General features: G+C 42.5%; 1 protein-coding gene across 1 annotated transcript; it reads left to right on the forward strand.

Moving 5' to 3' along the window:
* Positions 1 to 15,912: 15,912 nt before the first annotated feature.
* On the forward strand, positions 15,913 to 19,160 carry LOC140715651 (probable G-protein coupled receptor 139). Its single transcript, XM_073028014.1, has 2 exons — positions 15,913 to 15,982; positions 18,244 to 19,160. The coding sequence occupies exons 1-2, from the start codon at positions 15,913 to 15,915 to the stop codon at positions 19,158 to 19,160; spliced, it is 987 nt and encodes a 328-aa protein (XP_072884115.1).
* The last annotated feature ends 2,342 nt before the right edge of the window (positions 19,161 to 21,502 follow it).

Here is a 21,502-nt window from a genome sequence, read left to right on the forward strand (position 1 = left end):
TCCAATAAAAAATTATCTCACTTTAAGGTTTCTTCACCTTGTTAATCCATGTTCTCATTGTTTGTTGATATTTATTTCTATATGCATGTGTAGGATTTGTAACCATTTGCACATTTGTTGATCTTTCATTGCATTTATTATAGGTACCAATTTTTAGATTTGCTGAGCATGGCGGCAGGTAAATGAATCTCAGGGTTATATGTGCTGACATATACATAGTGTGATAATTAAAATTGCTTTGAACTTTGATATTAACGTTGCAATCCAGTTTGAATGAGTATCTTGCACAATGGTTCATAGATACTTTGTTTGCATTACGACCATCATCCCGGCAACATGTTGAATTTTATCCATCTATCTATCTATCTATCTATCTATCTATCTATCTATCTATCTATCTATCTATCTATCTATCTATCTATCTATCTATCTATCTATCTATCTATCTATCTATCTATCTATCTATCTATCTATCTATCTATCTATCTATCTTCTCTATCGATCTACTTTCTGTCTTTTTATCAGTTAATCTCTTCACTGTCTATCCATATTTATCTCTATTTATCTTCTGTTGTCTTTTTCTGTTTGTCAATCTATGTATCGATCTATTTATATATTTGGCTTCTTTGTTTATTTTTATCTACTTATTTCTTAATTAGTTAGCATTTGAAACTTTGTTGTTTTTAATACTTTGTTAGTGTGCAGTTTTGCATTAATTTTATTATGTTCCTTTGCATTTACGCTCAACGCCCGCTCGAAGATGAATCCCGGGATTGTAAATAGGTATTTTGAATAAAAGTGCACTGTGAGCTTTGAACCTTTACTGGGCGGCTCACCTGAAGTTGCCCCCTTTACTTCCGAGTAGCTCACAAACTTTAGCATTCAGGTCCCTATCCATATTAAAGGTAACGTTGCAATTCATTTGTTGTGTAGCTCTCCTGCTGTGTCTGAACTTCATGATACTCTTATTGACTGCACCAACTATTCAAGCAGTATTATTAACATGCCTTTGAACACTCACTGTATTCCTCTGGCTGTCACATCTCTCTGAAGTCCGCATTAATACATTAGCTGAGGATGTGTGCAGATGGATTTTTCCCCGTTTCAACCGAATGTATGAACATCATACGAACAGAAGGCCACGGAGCAGAATTAGTCCATTCAGACCATCATCTGCTCCGCCATTCCATCATCGTGGATTTGTTATCCGAAACTCATCCTCCTACCTTTTTCCCTTAATCCTTGTCACACGAAGCGATGAAGAACCGTCAAATTCTCCCTTAAGTAAAACATATTATTTGGCTCCACAGCCGACTTAGTATCTAAAGGGTTAAATTATAAGAAGCTTTTTATGGCTCTGGGCCTGTACTCTCTGAAGGATGAAGAATGAGGCAGTGGTGGGGCGGGGGGGGGGGGGGGGAGTGGGGTGGGGGCGGGTCTGGAAACTCATTGAAACCAATCGAGTATTAAAATGCCTACATGGAGAAGAAATGGAGAGAATTATTTCTATAGTAGTGGAGTCCATGACCAGGGGGCGCAGCAACAGAATTGTAGGACGCAGATTTAGAGCAGGATTGAAGAAAATAACCATAACCAAAGGTGGGGAATCTGTGTAATTAATTGCCACAGATGGCCGTGGAAGACAAGTCTTGGGTGCATTTTTAGTGGACAAAGATACATTCTTGATTAGTAAGGGTGTTACCGGTAACAAGGAGGAGGCAGGAAAACGGAGTGGAGAGTGATAATAAAACAACTACGAGGGAACGGGAGAGCAGATAAAATACACCACATGACCTAATTCTGCTCCACTATCTTCTGGTCATATTGTCCTGATACATTCAGTTCCTTTCACATGATTATCTGATCGGATATTTGTACTAACGAGCTGGTCTGTAGGTGTACTTAATAAAGTGGGCAGTGCGTGAATGTATACCTTATATGTATGCAAAGTATATACAATATACATCCTATAAACATAATGTATAAATATGATTTAAATAATCAAATCATATTGTAACATCGAAACTTAGAAGCCCTACAACACAATATTGACCCTTCGGCCCAAAAGGTTGTGCCGAACATGTCCCGACCCTAGAAATTACCAGATTGACCCATAGCCCTCTATTTTTCGAAGCTCCATGAACAGCCTCCAACACCTTTGCTGGCAGCCCATCCCAGGCATTCACCACTCTCAGATTTAAAAAAAAACTGACCCCTGATATCTCCGCTGTACCTTTTCCCCAGCACCTTAAACCTGTCTCATCTCGTGGCAACCATTTCAGCCCTGGTAGAAAGACTCTGACATGATCTTCGACTCTCAGCATCTTTTACATCTCTATCAGATCACCTGTCATCCTCCATGGCTCCAAGGAGAAAAGACCGTTTTCGCTCAAGCTATCCTCAGAAGTCGTGTTTCCCAATCCAGGAAACATCCTTGTAAAACTACTTTCCACCCTTTCGAAACCTTCCACATCCTTCCTGTAGTGAGATGACCTAAACTGAGCATAGTACTCCAAGTGGGATCTGACCAGGGTCCTATATAACTGCAACATTATTTCTCGGCTCCTAAATTCAATTGCAGGATTGATGAAGGCCAATACATCGTGTGCCTTCTCAATCATTGAGTCAACCTGCGCAGCTGCTTTGAGTGTCGGATGGACTCGGGCCCCAAGATCCCTCTGATCCTCCACACTGCCAAGAGGCTTACCATTCATACTACATTCTGCCATCATATTTGACCTACAAAAATGAACCACGTCACATTTATTTGGGATGAACTCCAACTGCCACTTCTCAGCCCAGTTTTGCATTAGTGACAGACCTCCATGCAGAAAATGACCTGTCCACAACCACTCTTTGCCTTCTGTGGGCAACCCAGGTCTCGATCCAAAAAACAATGTCGCATTGGATCCCATGCCTCCTTACTTTCTCAATAAGCCTTGCATGGTGCACCTTATCAATGTCGGAAACGTCATATCGTTTTTCGGCAGGACAAGATCGGTAAGAGAATTGCAAATGTTGAAAATTGATTACTGAGGTTTAAATATGTATACAATACTTTGAACAACCCGCACCACCACCAAAATCATCAGAAAGCGAGGTGAATTTCCTAATTTAGGCTGTTTGGGATGTTATCAAACATATTTGCTCTTTAACTGCTCGCACTGCTAATTGTGACGTCAGTCATTATGTTTGTTCACTGACTGTATCTTAATGAAATTCCCGGTGAATGAATTGTAAACAACATGAGCTTATTTAAATGACTGTTGTGATTGAATGTCAAATATATGAAGGACTCTTTCCGAAGTCGACAACAGCTTGATTGGTGTTCGGAACAGGTCTTGCCGACCCCTCCCGGAAAATGCATACTCCTCCCAGAGGCCTGGTATACGCAATTTACTACACGGCTCTTGCAGTGATCGCGGTTCCAGGTAAAACATTTCCTACTATTTTAACATCTGTGTCCTTCTGTCTTATGCTCTGATGATCTTCATAATTGAATAGCATCCACGTAATTGGCTGAGCAGATATTCGTATCAAAGAACAAGTTTACAAATGTACCTCATAAAGTGGAAAATGGGTGTTTTCATACATTATATGTATAGAACGAAGGCATGTGATACATTAAATACATAGTCAATACACACAAAATGCTTGAGGAACTCAGCAGGGCAGGGAGTACCTATGGGGAAAAAAAGAACAGTGGACGTTTCGCATCGAGACCCTTCGGCAGGAAGTTAATTATTTGTTTACCTACTTACTTATATAGTTCCTATTTGCAGAATATACTGACGTTTAGCCGTTGGCTGTTTGTCGGTCTTTGCTCATGTGCAGTTTCCTTGCTTCGGTTGAGTTTGTTGGCATTTACTATGGACCCCGTACGAAAATAAATCTCGGGGTTGCCTATGCAGACTTTGAACTTGGCTAGGTGGCTTACCTGAGTTAACCCGTTTACTTCTGACTGTCTTACACGCGTCTGAAGTTCTTCCATTCTTGAACCTACCCCAATTCATATTAAAGTTGCAATTCACTTGCTGTGTGCGTCTCCCGCTATGTCTCAGGTTGATGCTGTTCTTACTGACTGTCCCAATCGTTGAAGTGGCATTATTAACCTGCGTTGAGCACACCCTTTATTATTCCCCATGTGTCTCTGCTCTTTGAAAGCATATGTGCAGGGGTGTTTTGCTGAATATATGAACGACATAAGAACATAAGGCCGCGGAGCAGAATTAGGCTATTCGGCCCATCGTCTGCTCCGCCATTCCATCATGACGGATTTGTTATCTTAACCCCATTGTCCTGCCTTCTGTACGCAATCTTTGACCCACTGTTGGATGAAGAACCGATCAACCTCTGCTTTAAATATGCCAAATGGCTTGGTTCCTCAAACCTCTGTGTCTTTTCTTCTTTTTTTTTCTCTCCAGTGCTACCAAAGGGTCTCCATCCGAAACGCCGACTGTTATTTTTTTTCCACAGATGCAGCCTGGCTTGCTAGGTTCCAAGACAATTTTGTGTGTGCTGCCTGGTTTTTCAGCCTCTGCAGATTTTCTCTTGTTTGTGACTGCATGCACAGTACTGTGCAAAAGTCTTCGGCACATCGTCTAGGGCGCCTAAGCCTCTTGCAGAGTACTGTATCTACTAAATGTTAACCGATATTTACAAAATCTTAACACTCGCAAGTATTGCTGCTGAAAGAGCAAGTAAATATGGACAATTCTTTCCACCATGTGCTTCACATCAAACCAAAATGATCCCACGAAGGAAATGATACTAAAAATTCCAACTTTCAATTCAGTGCATACCTCAAAGGCACAATACATATTACAATGTATAAATATCACTTATACATTAAATTGTATAAGTGCATACCGCTGTGTTCAGTATGGCAAGATCGATAAGGACGGCGTGACAAAGTGTAGGGTGCAGGGAATGATAACTGTGATCTCACTGCATTAGTTCAGGCAGTTTACTGGCCGATGTTTTTAACGCAATAAAGGTGCAGCAAACAGTTGGTAGATCGAAAATTAAATAATATATTTATATTTTAAATGTTGTGATCACGCCGCCGCTTTAGTAACAAGAGTGACTAGTGACTGAGTATTTTCCATTGTATTTACCTCGCTGTGTTAATGTTTGATCCAGTTTTTAAAAACTTTTCATGCACTAATACCGCCTTATTTAGGAGCATGGCCGGCAGTTCATTAAATGGGTTAACTGAAGAACAAATATTCACTGCAATACGTAGGCAGGTAAATTAACACTTCTGTGAACGTATGGGTAGAAACCATGGTTATTTCAGTTGCTATCGCCTTCCTGTCGATGTATCGGTCCAGCAGTTTTCCCCGTCATTTCACATTAACAAGGCGTTTCATCCGCTGAACTGACACTCACTGGATTTTTTGTTTGTTGGTTTCAACTTTCAGATATTTTTGTGTGTGAAATTCCCAGAAGAGCAGCAGATTCTGAGATTCAGAAACCACCCTCTCTGGCACTAACAATAATTCCACGGTCAAGATCACAGAGGTCACATTTGGTCGGAACAACAATTGAACCTCTTAACCAGGGGAGTCCAACCTTATTGATCCCATTTTCCCTACCACTAACCGTGTGGTCCGTGGATCCCAGGTTGGGATATCCTCATCTTGAAAATGTCTGCATTGGGTTGCTGCCAAGTTAGTAGCTAGTCATAACGCATCAACGAGCTGGTGTCCAGGTGTGCAAGTGTATTGAACAACTTGGCCTCGTACTAGGACCAGTTAAGATTATCCCCAATGTTAGAGCATCCATAGAAATTAATGAAAAGTATTTTTTGATGACATTCAGATAATATGTAAACTTCAGAAGCACTTCTGTTGCAAGTGCATTCTCACAGCAATCTTCAATTGTTTCTCCCGCAGTTAATATAGTGGCCATTGTGATCCTGACCAGAGGGAAATGCGGTCTGTCAAGATGTATCAGCCGGTACCTGGTGTCCATGGCAGCGACAGATCTTCTGGTAATTCTCACCGCCGTGATATTAAACCGGATTCCAGCTATTTATTTTCCCGGTAGTTTCCTTTCCATCACACCGGTGTGCAGTTTCAGCGTTGCTTTAATTTACGCCGCCCGGGACAGTTCGGTTTGGTTAACGGTCACGTTCACCTTTGACCGATATGTCGCCATCTGCTGGCAGAAATTCAAAGTAAAGTATTGCACCCACAGAACTGCTGGTATTGTTGTCTCTGTCGTCTGTACTTTGGGCTGCGTGATCAACATTCCCTGGTACTTTTTGCACGAACCTCTCTACGTCATTGACAATGTGCCCTGGTATTGCAAACGGGCAGGTATCCGTTCTTCTTTTCTGCTGTGGAAAATATTTGATTGGACCGATCGCATTCTGACCCCTTGCCTCCCGTTCCTGCTTATTCTCTCGCTCAACGCCCTCACTGTCAGGCACATTCTGGTAACCAGTCGAGCTCGTAGGAGACTCCGAGGTTGCCCTTCGGGAGAGAGACAGAGCGACCCGGAGATGGAAAGCCGCCGTAAGTCAATCGTCCTGCTCTTTGCAATCTCGGGCTGTTTCATCCTTCTGTGGATGCCGTATGTTGTCGAATTTATGTTATTGAAATTTCAAGTTGGTTATACAGTTACTGGCTACAGCGACCCAAGATTTATCCTGAGGGAAAGCGCCAACATGTTTCAGATGATGAGCTGTTGCACAAACACTTTCATCTACGCTGTGACTCAAAACAAATTCCGGCAAGAACTGAAGGTTCTCATGAAATTTCCCCTGAACATTTCACATTAAATAGCTCCGTTGCGGAAGCAAACGATTCCTGCAAAAATATGAGCAAATTTATTCCGTTTTGTCACAAATAAATTTTGTTCAATACTCCTGACATAATTATACACCACCCCGCTATTGTTTATCGTAATTGTTGTGTAATTAAATAGTAAGCTAACGGCTCGATTTTGGATTGCAGGAGAATTAGATGCCTATGCCTTCCCACTACTCCCACTCTCGACTTACCGCAGGAATCGCCCATTCTGTCACTTTCATTTGCATTCGCCCCACCGAAATAGTGTCACTTCTGGCACATCTCTGCGAGTGGAAGAAGTGCTACACCTGCTCATTCACCCTCTCTTACAACACTATTTGTCCGCAACAGTCTCCCTGGGTGAGGCGACACTGCACGGAGTATTTCGGGGCCATCTACTGCTGCAGCCTGCTCTACATCAGTTAAACCCGATGTTGACTGGTTGGATTACTCTCTGGCCAAACATTTTAATTCCATTCTCCATTTCCATTCCATCATGTCTACCCATGGCCTCTTTTCTGTCACGAGTGGGCCGCTATCAGGTGGAGAAGGAGCAACTCATATTCCATCTGGATAGCTTCCAGACTGAAGGTGAGAACATCCATTGTTCTAGCTTCCAGTGTGCTCCCTCCCTCCCCTTCTCATTCTCATCTTCCCAATCGAGTGCCCTTCTTACATCTTTTCTTCTCCCTGCCACCCCATGTCTTCCCTCTGGTTCCCTTGCGCCTTCAGTTTCTGCATGGTCCATCCTCCTCTCCTATCTGATTTTATCTTACTCAGCACTTTCATGCATCAGGTCCCAGTTTCTGCCTTCATCCCCCTCCACCACCGCTCTGCTTTCCCCTCGCCTGTTTGCTTTCTCACTGTCCAGCCTGTAATCCTTCCAGTCCCCTGCTTTCTTTCACCGGCTTCTCTTCCCTCTTTCCCAGTCCTGATTAAGGGCCTCAGCTTGTAACAACTCCTCTGTATTCCTTTCCATCATGCTACCTGACCTACCGAGTTTCGACAGCGTTTGTGTACATCGTCCAAACCGCCTGTTGCTGTATAAGCCCAATGATGTATCTCAAATAAGAGCTTTCAGTCGCCGGATAATGAAACACACATCGAGCACACAGCGTCTGCGCAGAAAATGCAAATGGATAAAGTTTATGTGTCATTCTGCATGATTCCAATTTAAGCATACGTATTGAGCAGTATAACATGTCAGCAGAAAGACGTAGCTTTTTCATTGAACCTTTTGTGAGTTTACTTCAATATTCGCATAAGTCCTTTAAAATTCCTCCTCCGACCTATGGGGCTCGGCATTTCTATTCTGGGGATGATAAAGTAACTTAATATTTGAATTATATGTAAATGACCCTCTTATAACTTTCTATCAGATCTCCACTTAGACTCCGACGCGCCGGTGTAACCAGCACAAGTATAGCTCTTCTCCCCTTAAAGCTCTGACGGCAGTTAAAACCAAGCTAGTGATGTGATGAAGTAAGACCTGAACACCGCCGGAGATGGGGGACCATCATTACTGCCCGGCAGCGTGTAACGAACAGTTGGTTGGTCGGCCGTTATAGCTCCAGTATCTCTAATCCGAGCAGCATCATATGATGAATATCTCCTGAAACCACAACCACGCAATCCTCCTTTAAACATTTAGGCCTATCAGATTTCATGCTCCACTTTAAAAAAAAACCCATAGAAACATAGAAAACCTACAGCAAAAAACAGGCCCTTCGGCCACAAAGCTGTGTCGAACATGTTCTACTTTAGAACTACCGAACCTTTACCGACAGCCCACTATTTTTGTAAGCTCCATGTAGGTACCCAGGAGGCTCTTAAAAGTCCCTAACGTTTCCGCCGGCAGCCCATTCCACGCACTCACCACTCTCTGCGTAAAACGCGTACCCCTGACATCTTCTCTATACCTACTTCCAAGCACCTCTCGTGCTAGCCATTTCAGCCTCTGACAATGCCTATCATTATATTGTACACTTCTCATCCTCTGTCGCTCCAAGGACAAAAGGCCTCTCTCAACCTTTTCTCATGAGGCAACATCCTTCTAAATATCCTCTACACTGTGGTTTCCACATCCGTCCTGTCATGAGGCGATCAGAACTGAGCACAGTACTCCAAATGGGGAATACCAGGTTCCTATACAACTGCAGCATTACCTCTCGGCTCTTAAATTCAATCCCACGATTGATGAAGGGCAATGCACCGTATGCCTTCAGAACCCTAGAGTCAACCTGCGTACCAGCTTTGAGTGCTCTGTCGACTCGGACCCCAATATCACTCTGCTTGCACTGGTTGTTTAATCGGCTTATGGTGGACGGGTTTTCATTGATCTCTAGTTTTATTTTGCATTTACTGTGAATGCAAGCAAGAAAATGAAACTCACCGGTGTATCTGGTGACAGATATCTGGTGATAATAAATTTGCTTAGAAGTTTCAACTTGAACTTTCAACTTTGTACACCTTCCAGCACGAACCCACAGTTAAATTTCCCATTCAATGTGGCCGACACGACGTCAGCATTTTCGTGTGTCTGGACGGTCATAATCATACATTACAGCAGAAGAAATAAAGGTGGACACTAATGGCCTATTCCTAATCCACCTCCGTCTCTTCACACTCTCAGAAGCCAGGCGTCCTGTAAATGCCACCTTCGACCGTCTGCGAAGACAGAGGGACACAGCGACATCGTGACCCTCCACTGGCAGTCTGTACTGAAGAGAGAGAGAGAGAGAGAGAGAAAGAGAGAGAGAGAGAGCGACAGACAAACAGGGAGAGGCGGGCAATATGTGGGTAAGGGGGTTTTCCTGCACTGAATGAGAGAGGCAACGAGCGAGTGTGGTGGGGAAAACGGTGTTGAATAGAGGGTCCTTATGCAGCAAGCGAGGGAGAAAAGGAAAGAGAGATGGAGGGCGAAACAGAGGGAAGAGCAGAAAGTGGCGGGGAGTTAAAAGGAGAGTGAAAGAGAAAAAGTGACACTTCATTGGAAGAGAGGGAGAAAGGGAGATAAGTGGGGTCGAGAGGGAGGGGATGGGAGACAGAGAAAGAGAGGGAATGAGGGGGATGAAGGGAGAAGGAGAGAAAGCTTGTTTCCATGCTCTGTACGGTCTACTACATCCTGGTGAAAGATAACATGCTTTCGTATTGTGTGTGTGATGGTAGTGTGGACCTTTTGCCAAAAGCCTGTCTGCAATTCAGTCTCAGATTATGGACACGTTCACCTTCAAGAAAGATACCCCCTAAGGTGCAGCCACATCCTGCATGTAGACGACAATTGCAATGACAAGCTGGTCCATTGTAAATACGGAGCATACAATGCTATTGCAATAAATGTCCAGGCGTAGCTGTGTGCATAGCTGCTGAGAATTGTACAAACTGCAGAGTGGTCGGGAAGCAAAGTAATACTTAACTATTACTTAGCATTTTCAAACTAGCTACGGTATTACCACTTCTTTTTGTTTTCCTGCAGCTGCTCCTCCAAAGCCACGAAATAATGTTGCACCTCTATAAACCTCTGCATAGACACACTTTGAGTAATGTGTGGAGTTATGGTCGCCGAGTAAGAGGAAAAATGTAGATGCATTTTAGCAGCTGTCGAGGAGATTTACCAGGAACGGTACCTGGATTATAGCGCATGCCCAATGAAGTAAGATTAAGCGAGTTGAGGTTTTTTTTTTGAGCGGAGGACGTTGATAAGCAATTTTGCAGATTTATATAATATTGTACACCTCTGCTTCAGAGGAGTGAAAGTATTTTAGGAGAGATGTTAGAGGTAGTTTTATTTTTTACACAGAGAGTGGTTAGAGCCTGGAATGCATATCCAGGGGTGTTATCTGAGGCTGATACGTCATTGCACAGATTAAAGAAAATTAGAGGTAAATCGTAAAGCGGTTGGAATAAGTGTCTTCTGGGCGTTTGAATATGTCTACTCGGATTATGATTGGCTGCCACTTTGTCTTCGGATCTGTTTTGCACACTATGACAAACAGCCGGTTTATTATCTCATCTTGGGAGCTGCTGCTGTTCTTGGTAAGCATCCATTCACTGCTGAAGCCTGAACGTTACATCTTAATCCTCTGTAAATGAATGCTTGCATTGCACTTGCCACCGATTCAGCCTGCACGTTAACATTTCAGGAATATGGACGAGGACTCCCAAGGCCCTTTTCACCTCGCGTTTTGAATTATTTCTCTAGTTAGAAAATAGTTTACGCCTTTGCTCCTTAAGTTCCTTAACGAAAACACTTCGCCGTTTGACGTAAGACGGGCTTGGAGCACAGGAATACCATCGTTCCCCAAGTGATTTCACCTAAATAAGCACATTTAAATAATCCGCCAAATTTTCCTGATACTTGATCTAGTTTAGGTTGGGCATTTTTAAAAATTGGTTTAAGTGTAAAACATTGAATGTTTCACTGCTAGTGTAATGGTTTCTTTGTAGCAGCAATGTTTGGGTTATGACTAGAGATAACGAAGTTTTAGAATTCCGGGCTATCCAGTGAGAGAAATGTATTCGTTCTGATGAGTCTGGAAGAGAGATTGTCACGGTTTTTTTTGCAGGGAGAGATGTGGAGAGAAGATGCGAATGGATAGATTTGGTAGACCGCTGGACGGAGTAGACTTGGAGCGACGATCGGAGAAGATCGATGGTGGACGGCCGGTTTATCAGTGAGCTCCAACATTGGGCAGTTTTACTTTTTTTGTTTTCTTTACTAACCATATAGTCAAATTAAGAATTATAAAGCTCAATTATTTAATCGCATATTGTGTACTTTTTATGATTTTGTTCTGGGGTACTAATTTATAACAAGGGAAAACATCACGCAGCATCCACCCAAAACAGATTTCTTATGTTTTGCCTGGCCGGGGGATATCTGTCCTTATAGTAAGCGGTTAGCCGAAGCGACAAACACATATAGTACTATTGTGTGGTAGCTTTTGGGATGATATCTGTTGTAGATATTGCCATCAGGACAAATTATATCCTTTTCAAGTTCGATAGGCTTTCAATTTCCTCTTTTAAGTCAGCATTTGGCTGGTGTTTTTCATTTATTGATTTCAACAGTTATTAGTTGCTAGAAGCGAACGAGTCAACTTCGGCTCCTTGTGACCATCTCAGAGATAAAGATGAAGACAATGCTGGCGCAAAGCAACACATTTCACGACAAATGTCACCTATATTAATCTTGGTTCTGATTCTGTTGTTGACAGCATTTCGATAACGGCCCAGCCGTGTCCCTGAAGCGCTAGCATGTACTGACAGTGAGGAGGATTTGTTGCAGTAATTATTTATTACACTGTTACCGATCCAATGGTCCGTATTGTTTTCTTCTGCCATCTACCATCCTGAGTAGACTCGGGATTCGATGCATCACAGACCGGTAAGTAAACACCAATGGCTTTGTACGGAAAATCCCACAAAAAACAATGGATTCGGCCTAATATATCAGTCGTGTAGCCATCACAAATATTATCTACATATTTATCATTTAGTTAAAATTTGAAACATGGTTATTTTTCATACTTTATTAGTGTGCAGTTTTGCATTGGTTTTATTGTGTTTCTTTGCATTTACTCTCAACGCCCGCTTGAAAATGAATCTCGGGATTGTAAATAGGTACTTTGAATATAAATGTACTGTGAGCTTTGAACTTTCACTGGGTGGCTTACCTGGCGTTGCCCCGTTTACTTCCGAGTGGTTCAGAACCTTTGGCATCACTACATGTAACGCTGCCGTATAATAGAAGAATGCATCATCAGGGATCCACACCAACCTGATCATGCTCTCTTCTCGCTGCATCCATCAGGTATATGCTACTATAAACTTAGAAATCGCAACCGGCTGGTTCAAGAATAGTTACTACACCACATCCAACAGGCTCTTGAACAAAAGTGGATAACGACATTCACTTGTCCATCTATTACGATGTTCCAACAGGCAATTATGTCACTTGAAGGTTTCTTCACCTTGTTAATTCATGTTTTCGTTATTTGTTGATACTTATTTATATTTGCATGTATAGGGTTTGTAAGCATCTGCACATTTGATGATCATTCATTGCACTGATTATAGGTACCATTTTATAGATTTGCTGAGCATGGCGGAAGCTAAGTGAATCTCAGGGTTATATGTGGTGACATATACATAGTCTGATAATTAAATTAGCTTTGAACTTTGATATTAACGTCGCAATCCAGTTTGAATGAGTGTCTATCACAACGGTTCAAAGATACGTGGTTGGTATTACGTCGGTCATCCCGGCACCATGCTGAGTTTTATCTATCTATCTATCTATCTATCTATCTATCTATCTATCTATCTATCTATCTATCTATCTATCTATCTATCTATCTATCTATCTATCTATCTATCTATCTATCTATCTATCTATCTAGCTATCTATCTTCTTAGCGATCTATCTATTTTTCGATCTATTTATCTATTTGGTTATTTATTTATTTATTTATTTATTTATCTATGTACTTATTATTTAGTTAGGATTTGAAACTTGGCTGTTTTTCATTCTTCGTTAGTGTGCAGTTGTGCATGGATTTTATTGTGTTCGTTTGTATTTATTCTCAACGCCCGCTTGAAGATGAATCTCGGGATTGTAGATAGGCATTTTGAATATAAATGCATTGTGAGCTTTGAACGTTGACTGGGCGGCTCACCTGACGTTGCCCCGTTTACTTCCGAGTGGCTCACAACCTTTAGCATTCATGTCCCTACCCATATTAACGTTAACGTTGTAATTCATTTGTTGTGTAGCTACCCTGCTATGTCTGAACTTCATGATACTCTTATTGACTGCACCAACTATTCAAGCAGTATTAGTAACATGCCTTTGAACTCTCACTGTATTCCTCTGGCTGTCACATGTCTCTGAAGTCCGCATTAATACATTAGCTGAGGCTGTGTGCAGAGAGATTTCTTTCCCGTTTTACAGCCGAATGTATGAACGTCATACGAACAGAGGACCGCGGAGCAGAATTAGTCCATTCAGACCACCGTCTGCTCTGCCATTCCATCATCGTGGATTTCTTATCCGAACCTCATCCTCCTACCTCCTCCCCTTAATCCTTGTCACACTAAATGATGAAGAAGCGTAAAATTCCCTCTTAAGTAAAACATATCATTTGTCTCCACAGCCGACTAAGTATATAAAGGGTTAAATTATAAACAGCTTTTTATGGCTCTGGGCCTACACACTCTAAAGGTTGAAGAATGGGACGGTGGGCAGGCTGGTCTGGAAACTCATTGAAACCAATCGAGTATTAAAATGCCTACAGAGAGTGGAAATGGAGAGGATTACTTTTATAGCAGTGGCGTCCAGGACCAGAGGGCACAGAATCAGAATTTTAGGACGTGGATTTAGACCAGAAATGAAGAAAATAACCTAAACCAAAGGTGATGAGTCTGTGTAACTACTTGCCGCAGATGGCCGTGGAAGACAAGTTATGGGTGCATTTTCAGTGGAGAAAGATAGATTATTGATTAGTAAGGGTGTTACCGGTAACGGGGAGGTGGCAGGGAAATGGAGTGGGGAGTGATAATAAATCAATTATGAGGGAACGACGGAACAGATTTAATACGCCGAATGTCCTAATTCTGCTTCTCAATCTTCTGGTCATATTGTCCGGATGCTTTCAGTTCCTGTCACATGATTATCTGATCGGATATTTGTCTTAACAAGCTGGTCTGTAGGTGTACGCAATAAAGTGGTCAGTGAGTGTATATATACATTATATGCGTCCAAAGTATATATCATATATATTCTATAAATATAATGTATAAGTATGATTTAAATAATCAAGATATAAAGAAACATAGACACATAGAAAACCTATAGCACAATGCAGGCCTTTTTTGCTCACAAGGTTGTACCGAACAAGTCTCCACCCTAAATATTACTAGGCTTACGCATAACCCTCTATTCTTCGAAGCTCCATGCACCGCCTCCACCACCTTTGCTAGCAGCCCATTCCAGGCACTCACCACTCTCTGATTAAAAAAATTGACCACTGACATCTCGGCTGTAACTACTCCGCAGTACCTTAAAACTGTGTCATCTTGTGGCAACCATTTCAGCCCGGGGCAAAGACTCTGACTATCCACATGATCAACGCCTCTCAGCATCTTATAGACCTCCATCAGGTCATCTCTCATCCTCGGTGGCTCCAAGGAGAAAAGACCGAGTTCACTCAATCTATCCTCAGAAGACGTGCTTCCCAATCCAGGCAACATCCCTCCGAACCTCCATACTGCCAAGATTCTACCCATTAATACCATATTCTGCCATCATACATGACCTACTAAAATGAATCACTTGACACTTATCTGTGTTGGAGTCCATCTGCCAGTTCTCAGCCTAATTTTGCATCCTATCAGTGTCCAGCTGTAACTTCTGACAGCCCTCCACACTATCCACACGTAGTGTCATCAGCAAACTTACTAACCCATCCTTCCACTTCCTCATCCAGGTCATTTATAAAAATCACGAAGTGTAAGGGTCCCACAACATATTCCTGAGACACTCCACTGGTGACCGACCTCCAGAATAGAATAGAATAGAACCCGTCTACAACCACTCTTTGCCTTCTGTAGGCAGGCCAGTTCTCGATCCACAAAGCAATGTTCCCTTGCTTCCCACGCCTCCTTACTTTCTCAGTAAGCCTTGCATGGTGTACCTGATCAAAGTCAGAAACATCATTTCGTTGTTCGGTATGACAAGGTCGGTAAAGAGAATTGCAAATGTTAAATTTTGAATATTGAGGTTTAAATATGTATACAATTCTTTATACAATCCCCACCCCCACCAAAAGCATCAGAAAGCGAGGTGAATTGCAGCAGGTTCCTAATTTACGCGGACTGGGATGTTACCAAATCTGTTTGCTCTTTAGCTGCTGGCAAGGCTAATTGTGACGTCAGTCATTATGTTTGTTCACTGACTGTATTTTAAGTTAATGAAATTCCCAGGGAATGAATTGTAAACAACATGAGCTTATTTAAATGACTTCGCGGTTGAATGTGAAGTATATGAAGAATTCTTTGAGAAATCGGCAACAGCACGATTGGTGTTAGGAACGGGTCTCATCGACCCTCACGGAAAATGCACACTCCTCCCAGAGGCCTGGTGTACGCAATTTACTACACGGCTCTTGCAGTGATCGCGGTTCCAGGTAAAGCATTTTCTACTATTTTGACATCTGTAGTCTTCAGTCTTATGCTCCGATGATCTTTATATATTGAATAGGTGCCACATGATTGGCTGCAGATATTCGAATCAAAGAACACGTTTACAAATGTACCTCATAAAGTGGAGACTGGGTGTTTTCATACATTAGATGTATAGAACGAATGCGTGACATAGTTTAAATACACAGTCAATGCACACAAAATGGTAGAGGAGCTCAGCAGGCAAGGGAGCATCTATGGAAAAAAGTGCAGTGGACGTTTCGGGCCGAGACAACTCGACAGGAAGTTAATTATTTGCTTACCTACTTACTTACATATTTTGCATTTGCACAATCTACTGCACTTTAGCCCTTCGTTGTTTGTCATTCTTTGCTCATGTGCACTTTCCTAGATTATGTTGTGTTTGTTTGCATTTATCGTGGACGCCCGCACGAACATAAATCTCGGGGTTGTCCATGGGTACTTTGAACTTTGACTGGGCGGCTTACCTGAGGTTTCCGCGTTTACTTCCGACTGTGTTACACTCCACTGACGCTCTGCCATACCTGAACCTGACCAAATTCAAGTTAACATTGCAATTCACTTGCTGTGTACGTCCCCCGTTAAGTCTCAGGTTGATGCTGTTCTTACTGACTGCACCAACTGTTGAAGTTGCATTATTAACCTGTGTTGAGCACCCCTTTTATTATTCCCCATGTGTCTCTGCTCTCTGAAATCCATGAGCATGTGTGGAAGGGTGTTTTGCTGAATGTATGAACGTCTTAAGAACATAAGGCTGCGGAACAGGATTAGGCCATTCGGCCCATCGTCTGCTCCGCCATTCCATCATGGCGGATATGTGATCTTAACTCCATTGCCCTGCATTCTATGTGCAATCTTTGACTAACTATTTGATGAAGAACCGATCAACCTCTGCTTTAAATATGCCAAATGGCTTGGCTCCATAGACATTTTATTCTATTTTGTTTCTCCAGTAATACCGAAGAGTCTCGGCCAGAAACAGCGACTGTTATTTTTTTTTTCTCGCAGCTATTGCTGTTTCCAGAGCAGGTAGAGATTGAGATGCCTTTCCGCCATGTGCTTCATATCAAACCAAAATTAACCCACATGGGAAATGAAATTAAATATTCCAGCTTACAGTTCACTGGATATCTTAGAGGCACAGCACCTTTGACAATGTATAAGTAAAATCTATACATTAAATTATATAAGTGCATACCGCTGTGTTCAACATGACAAGATCGATAAAAACAGCATGACAATGTGTTGCGTGAAGGGAATGTTAAGTGTAATCTTACTGCATGAGTTCAGGCAGTTAACTGGACAATGTTTTTGACACGCTAAAGGCGCAGCAGAAAATGTTCAGGTAATAAAGCAATTAAAATATATTTTTATATGTTGTGATCACGCCGCGGCATTGGTGACAAGAGTTACGGAGTATTTCCCATTGTCTTTACCTCGCTGTATTAACGTTTGATTCAGTTTTTGTTTTACTTTTCATACTCTAATATCGCCTTATTTAAGGACATGGCTGACAGTTCATAAAGTGGGTTAACTGAAGAGCACATGTTCTCTGCAATACGTCGGCAGGAAAAGTAACACCTCTGAAAGTGTGGGTATAACCCATGGTTATTGGAGTTGCTATCGCTTTCCTGTCAGCTTGATCGATCCAGCAATTCTTCCCTGTTCTTTTTCATTAACAAGGCGTTTCTTCCGCTGAACTGACGCTCACTGGATTTTTTGTATGTTTGTTCGAATTTTCAGAGATTTTTGTGTGTGAATATCCCAGAAGATTAGCAGTTTCTGAATTTCAGAAAACATTCTGTCTGGCACCAACAAAAATTCCACGGTCAAAGTCACTGATGTCACATTTGATCTGAGCAACAGTTGAACCTCTTGACCAGGGAAGCCCAACCTTATTGATGTCTTTTTCACTACTACTTACCGAGGTCTCCGTTGGGACATCCTCGTATTCAACATATCTGCATTTTTTAATGCATTGAGTTGCTGCCAAATTCGTAGCTGAACAGATATTCGTACAAACGAACAGGTCTCCGTGTACCCGTGTACTTAACAACTTGGCCTCATACCAGGACCGATGCAATCTGTTAGGATTAACCCAATGTAGAGCATCTATAGAAGTTAATCAAAAGTTTTTTTTTGATAACATTCAGAAACTACGTAAACTTCAGAAGTACTGTTGCAAGTGTATTCTCACAGCAATCTTCAATTGTATCTCCCGCAGTTAATATAGTGGCCATTGTGATCCTGTCCCGAGGAAAATGCGGTCTGTCAAGATGTATCAGCCAGTACCTCGTGTCCATGGCAGCGACTGATCTTCTGGTAATTCTCACCGCCGTGATAATAAACCGGATTCCAGCTATTTATTTTCCCGGTAGTTTCCTTTCCATCACACCGGTGTGCAGTTTCAGCATTGCTTTAATTTACGCCGCCAGGGACAGTTCTGTATGGTTAACGGTCATGTTCACCTTTGACCGATATGTCGCCATCTGCTGGCAGAAACTCAAAGTAAAGTATTGCACCCACAGAACCGCTGGCATTGTTGTCTCTGTCGTCTGTACTTTGGGCTGCCTGATCAACATTCCCTGGTACTTTTTGCACGAACCTCTCTACATCATTGACAATGTGCCCTGGTATTGTAAACGGGCGGGTATCCGTTCTTCTTTTCTGCTGTGGGCAATATTTGATTGGATCGATCGCACTATGACACCTTGCCTCCCATTCCTGCTTATTCTCTCGCTCAACGCCCTCACTGTCAGGCACATTCTGGCAGCCAGTCAGGCCCGTAAGAGACTCCGCAGTTGCCCCACGGGAGAGAGACAGAGCGACCCGGAGATGGAAAGCCGCAGGAAGTCGATCGTCCTGCTCTTTGCAATCTCGAGTTGTTTCATCCTTCTGTGGATGCCGTATGTTGTCGACTTTTTGGTATTGCAATTTCAAGTTGGTTATACAGTTACTGGCTACACCGACCCCAGATTTATCCTGAGGGAAAGTGCCAACATGTTTCAGATGCTGAGCTGTTGCACAAACACGTTTATATACGCTGTGACTCAAAACAAATTCCGTGAAGAACTGAAGCTTCTGATGAAATTTCCGTTACAGAAAACGTTACGGAAGCAACTGCTTCCTCCAAAAAAATGAGCAAATTAATTCCGTTTTATCACAAATAAATTTCGTTCAATACTTTGGGCGTAATTATACACGACGCCGGTATTGTCCATCGGAATTATTTTTAATATAAATATTAACTTAGTGTTCTGTTTTTCGATTGCAGGAGAATTAGATGCCTATGATATCCCACTCTCGGCTTACCGCAAGAATCGCGCTTTTTGTGACATTCATGTCCATTCGCCCCATCCAACTTGTCTCCGTTCTGGCACATCTCTGCGAGTGGAATAAGTGCTACACCTGCCCATTCACCCTCTCTTCCAACACTACTTATCCGCAACAGTCCCTCTGGGCGAGGCGACACTGTACAGAGGAGTATTTCGGGGCCATCTTCTGTAGACCCGAAGTTGACTGGGTAGATTTCCCTCTGGCCATTCATTTTAATTCCATTCTCTATTACCATTCCGTCATGTCTACCAATAGCTTTTTCGCTGCCATGGTGAGGACAGCCTCAGATTGGAGTAGGAAGAACACATACCCGCCCGGATAGCTTCCAGCCTGAATTTGTGAACATCGATTGTTCTAACTTCCAGTGATCTCGCTCCCTTCCCTTTTCTCATCCTCAATTTTCCGATCGAGTGCCCCTGTTACATTTTTTCTTCTCCCTGCCTTCCCATGTCTTCCCTCTGTTGCGCTTGCTACTTCACTTTCTGTATGGTCAACCCTGCTCTCCTTTGTGATTCTTTCTTCCTCAGCCCGTTCGTGTATCAGGTCCCAGCATCATCCTTCATTCCCCTACACCACTGCTCAGCTTCTCCCTCTCCTGTTTGCTCTCTCATTGTCCAGCCTGTACTCCTTCCTGTTCCCTGCTTTCTTTCACTGGCTTCCCTTCCCTTTTTCCCAGTCCTGATTAAGCACCTCAGTTTGTAACGCCAACTCTGTGTTTCTTTCCATCGTGCACCTGACCTAGAATTTGTACAGCATTTGTGTACATTGCACAAACTGCCTGTTGCTGTATATACCTAATGAAGTATCTCAAATAGGTGCTTTCAGTCGGCTGATAATGAAACACCCATCAAGCAGAAAGCGTCTGCGCACAAAATGCAAATAGATATAGATTACCTGACTTTCTGCATGATTCCAATTTAAGCATACATATTCAACATTATAACATGTCATCAGAAAGTCAAGTGGCTTTTTCATAGATCCTTATGTGAGTTTATTTCAAAATTCCCATATATCCGTTAAACTTTCACCTCTAAACTATGGCACTTGGCATTTCTATTCCGGGGATGATAACGCATCTTAATATTTAAATTATAAATGCCTCTCTTATAACTTTTTATGAGATATCCCCTTAGACTCCCTAGTAAACAATGCAAATATCGCTCATCTCTCTTTATAGCTCAGACAGCAGTTAAAACCGAGTTAGTGATATGATTAAGTAAGACCTGAACACTGCCGGAGATGGAGGACCATCATTACTAATCGGCAGCGCGTAACGAACAGTTGGTTGGTGGGTCGTTATAGCTCCAGCATCTCTAATCTGAGCAGCGGCCTGTTGAACATCTCCTGAAACCGCAACTGCACAATGCTCCTTTAAACATATTGGCCTATCAGATTCCATGCTCTACTTTAAAAATACATAGAAAAATAGAATACCTACAGCACAATACAGGCTCTTGGGCCCACAAAGCTGCGCCGAACATGTTCCTATCTTAGAACTACAGTGGCTTTACCGATAGGCCTCTATTTTTCTGAGCTCCATGTAGGCTTTTAAAAGATCCTAAAGTTTCGGCGTTCACCACTGCCACCGGCAGCCCATTCCACGCGCTCACCACTCTCTGCGGAAAGCGCTGACTCCTGACAACGTCTCTGTACCTACTTCCAAGCACCTTAAAACTATGCCCTCTCGTGGTAGCCATTTCAGGCCTGGGGAAAATCCTCTGACTCTCAACACGACAAATGCCTCCCATTATCTTGTATACCTCTCATCCTCCGACGGTCCAAGGAGGAAATGCCGTGTTCACTCAACCTGTTCTCTTAAGGCATGCACCGCAATCTGGGCAACATCCTTGTAAATCTCCTCCGCACCTTTTCTATGGTTTCCACATCCTTCCTGTAATGATGCGACCAGAACTAAGCAGAATATTTCAAGACGGGTCTAACCAGGGTCTTATACAGTTGTAACATTTCCTCTCGGACCTTAAACTCATTCCCACGATTGATGAAGGTCAATACAGCATATGCAATCTTAACCAAAAAGTCAACATGCATAGCAGGTTGAGTGTCCTGTGGACTCCGATCCCAATATCACTCTGATCCTCCTCACAGCCAAGAGTCTTCCCATTAATTCTATATAATTCAAAATTAAA

This window comes from Hemitrygon akajei, chromosome 24 (genome assembly GCF_048418815.1).
Source record: "Hemitrygon akajei chromosome 24, sHemAka1.3, whole genome shotgun sequence".
Classification (NCBI taxonomy): Eukaryota; Metazoa; Chordata; class Chondrichthyes; order Myliobatiformes; family Dasyatidae; genus Hemitrygon; species Hemitrygon akajei.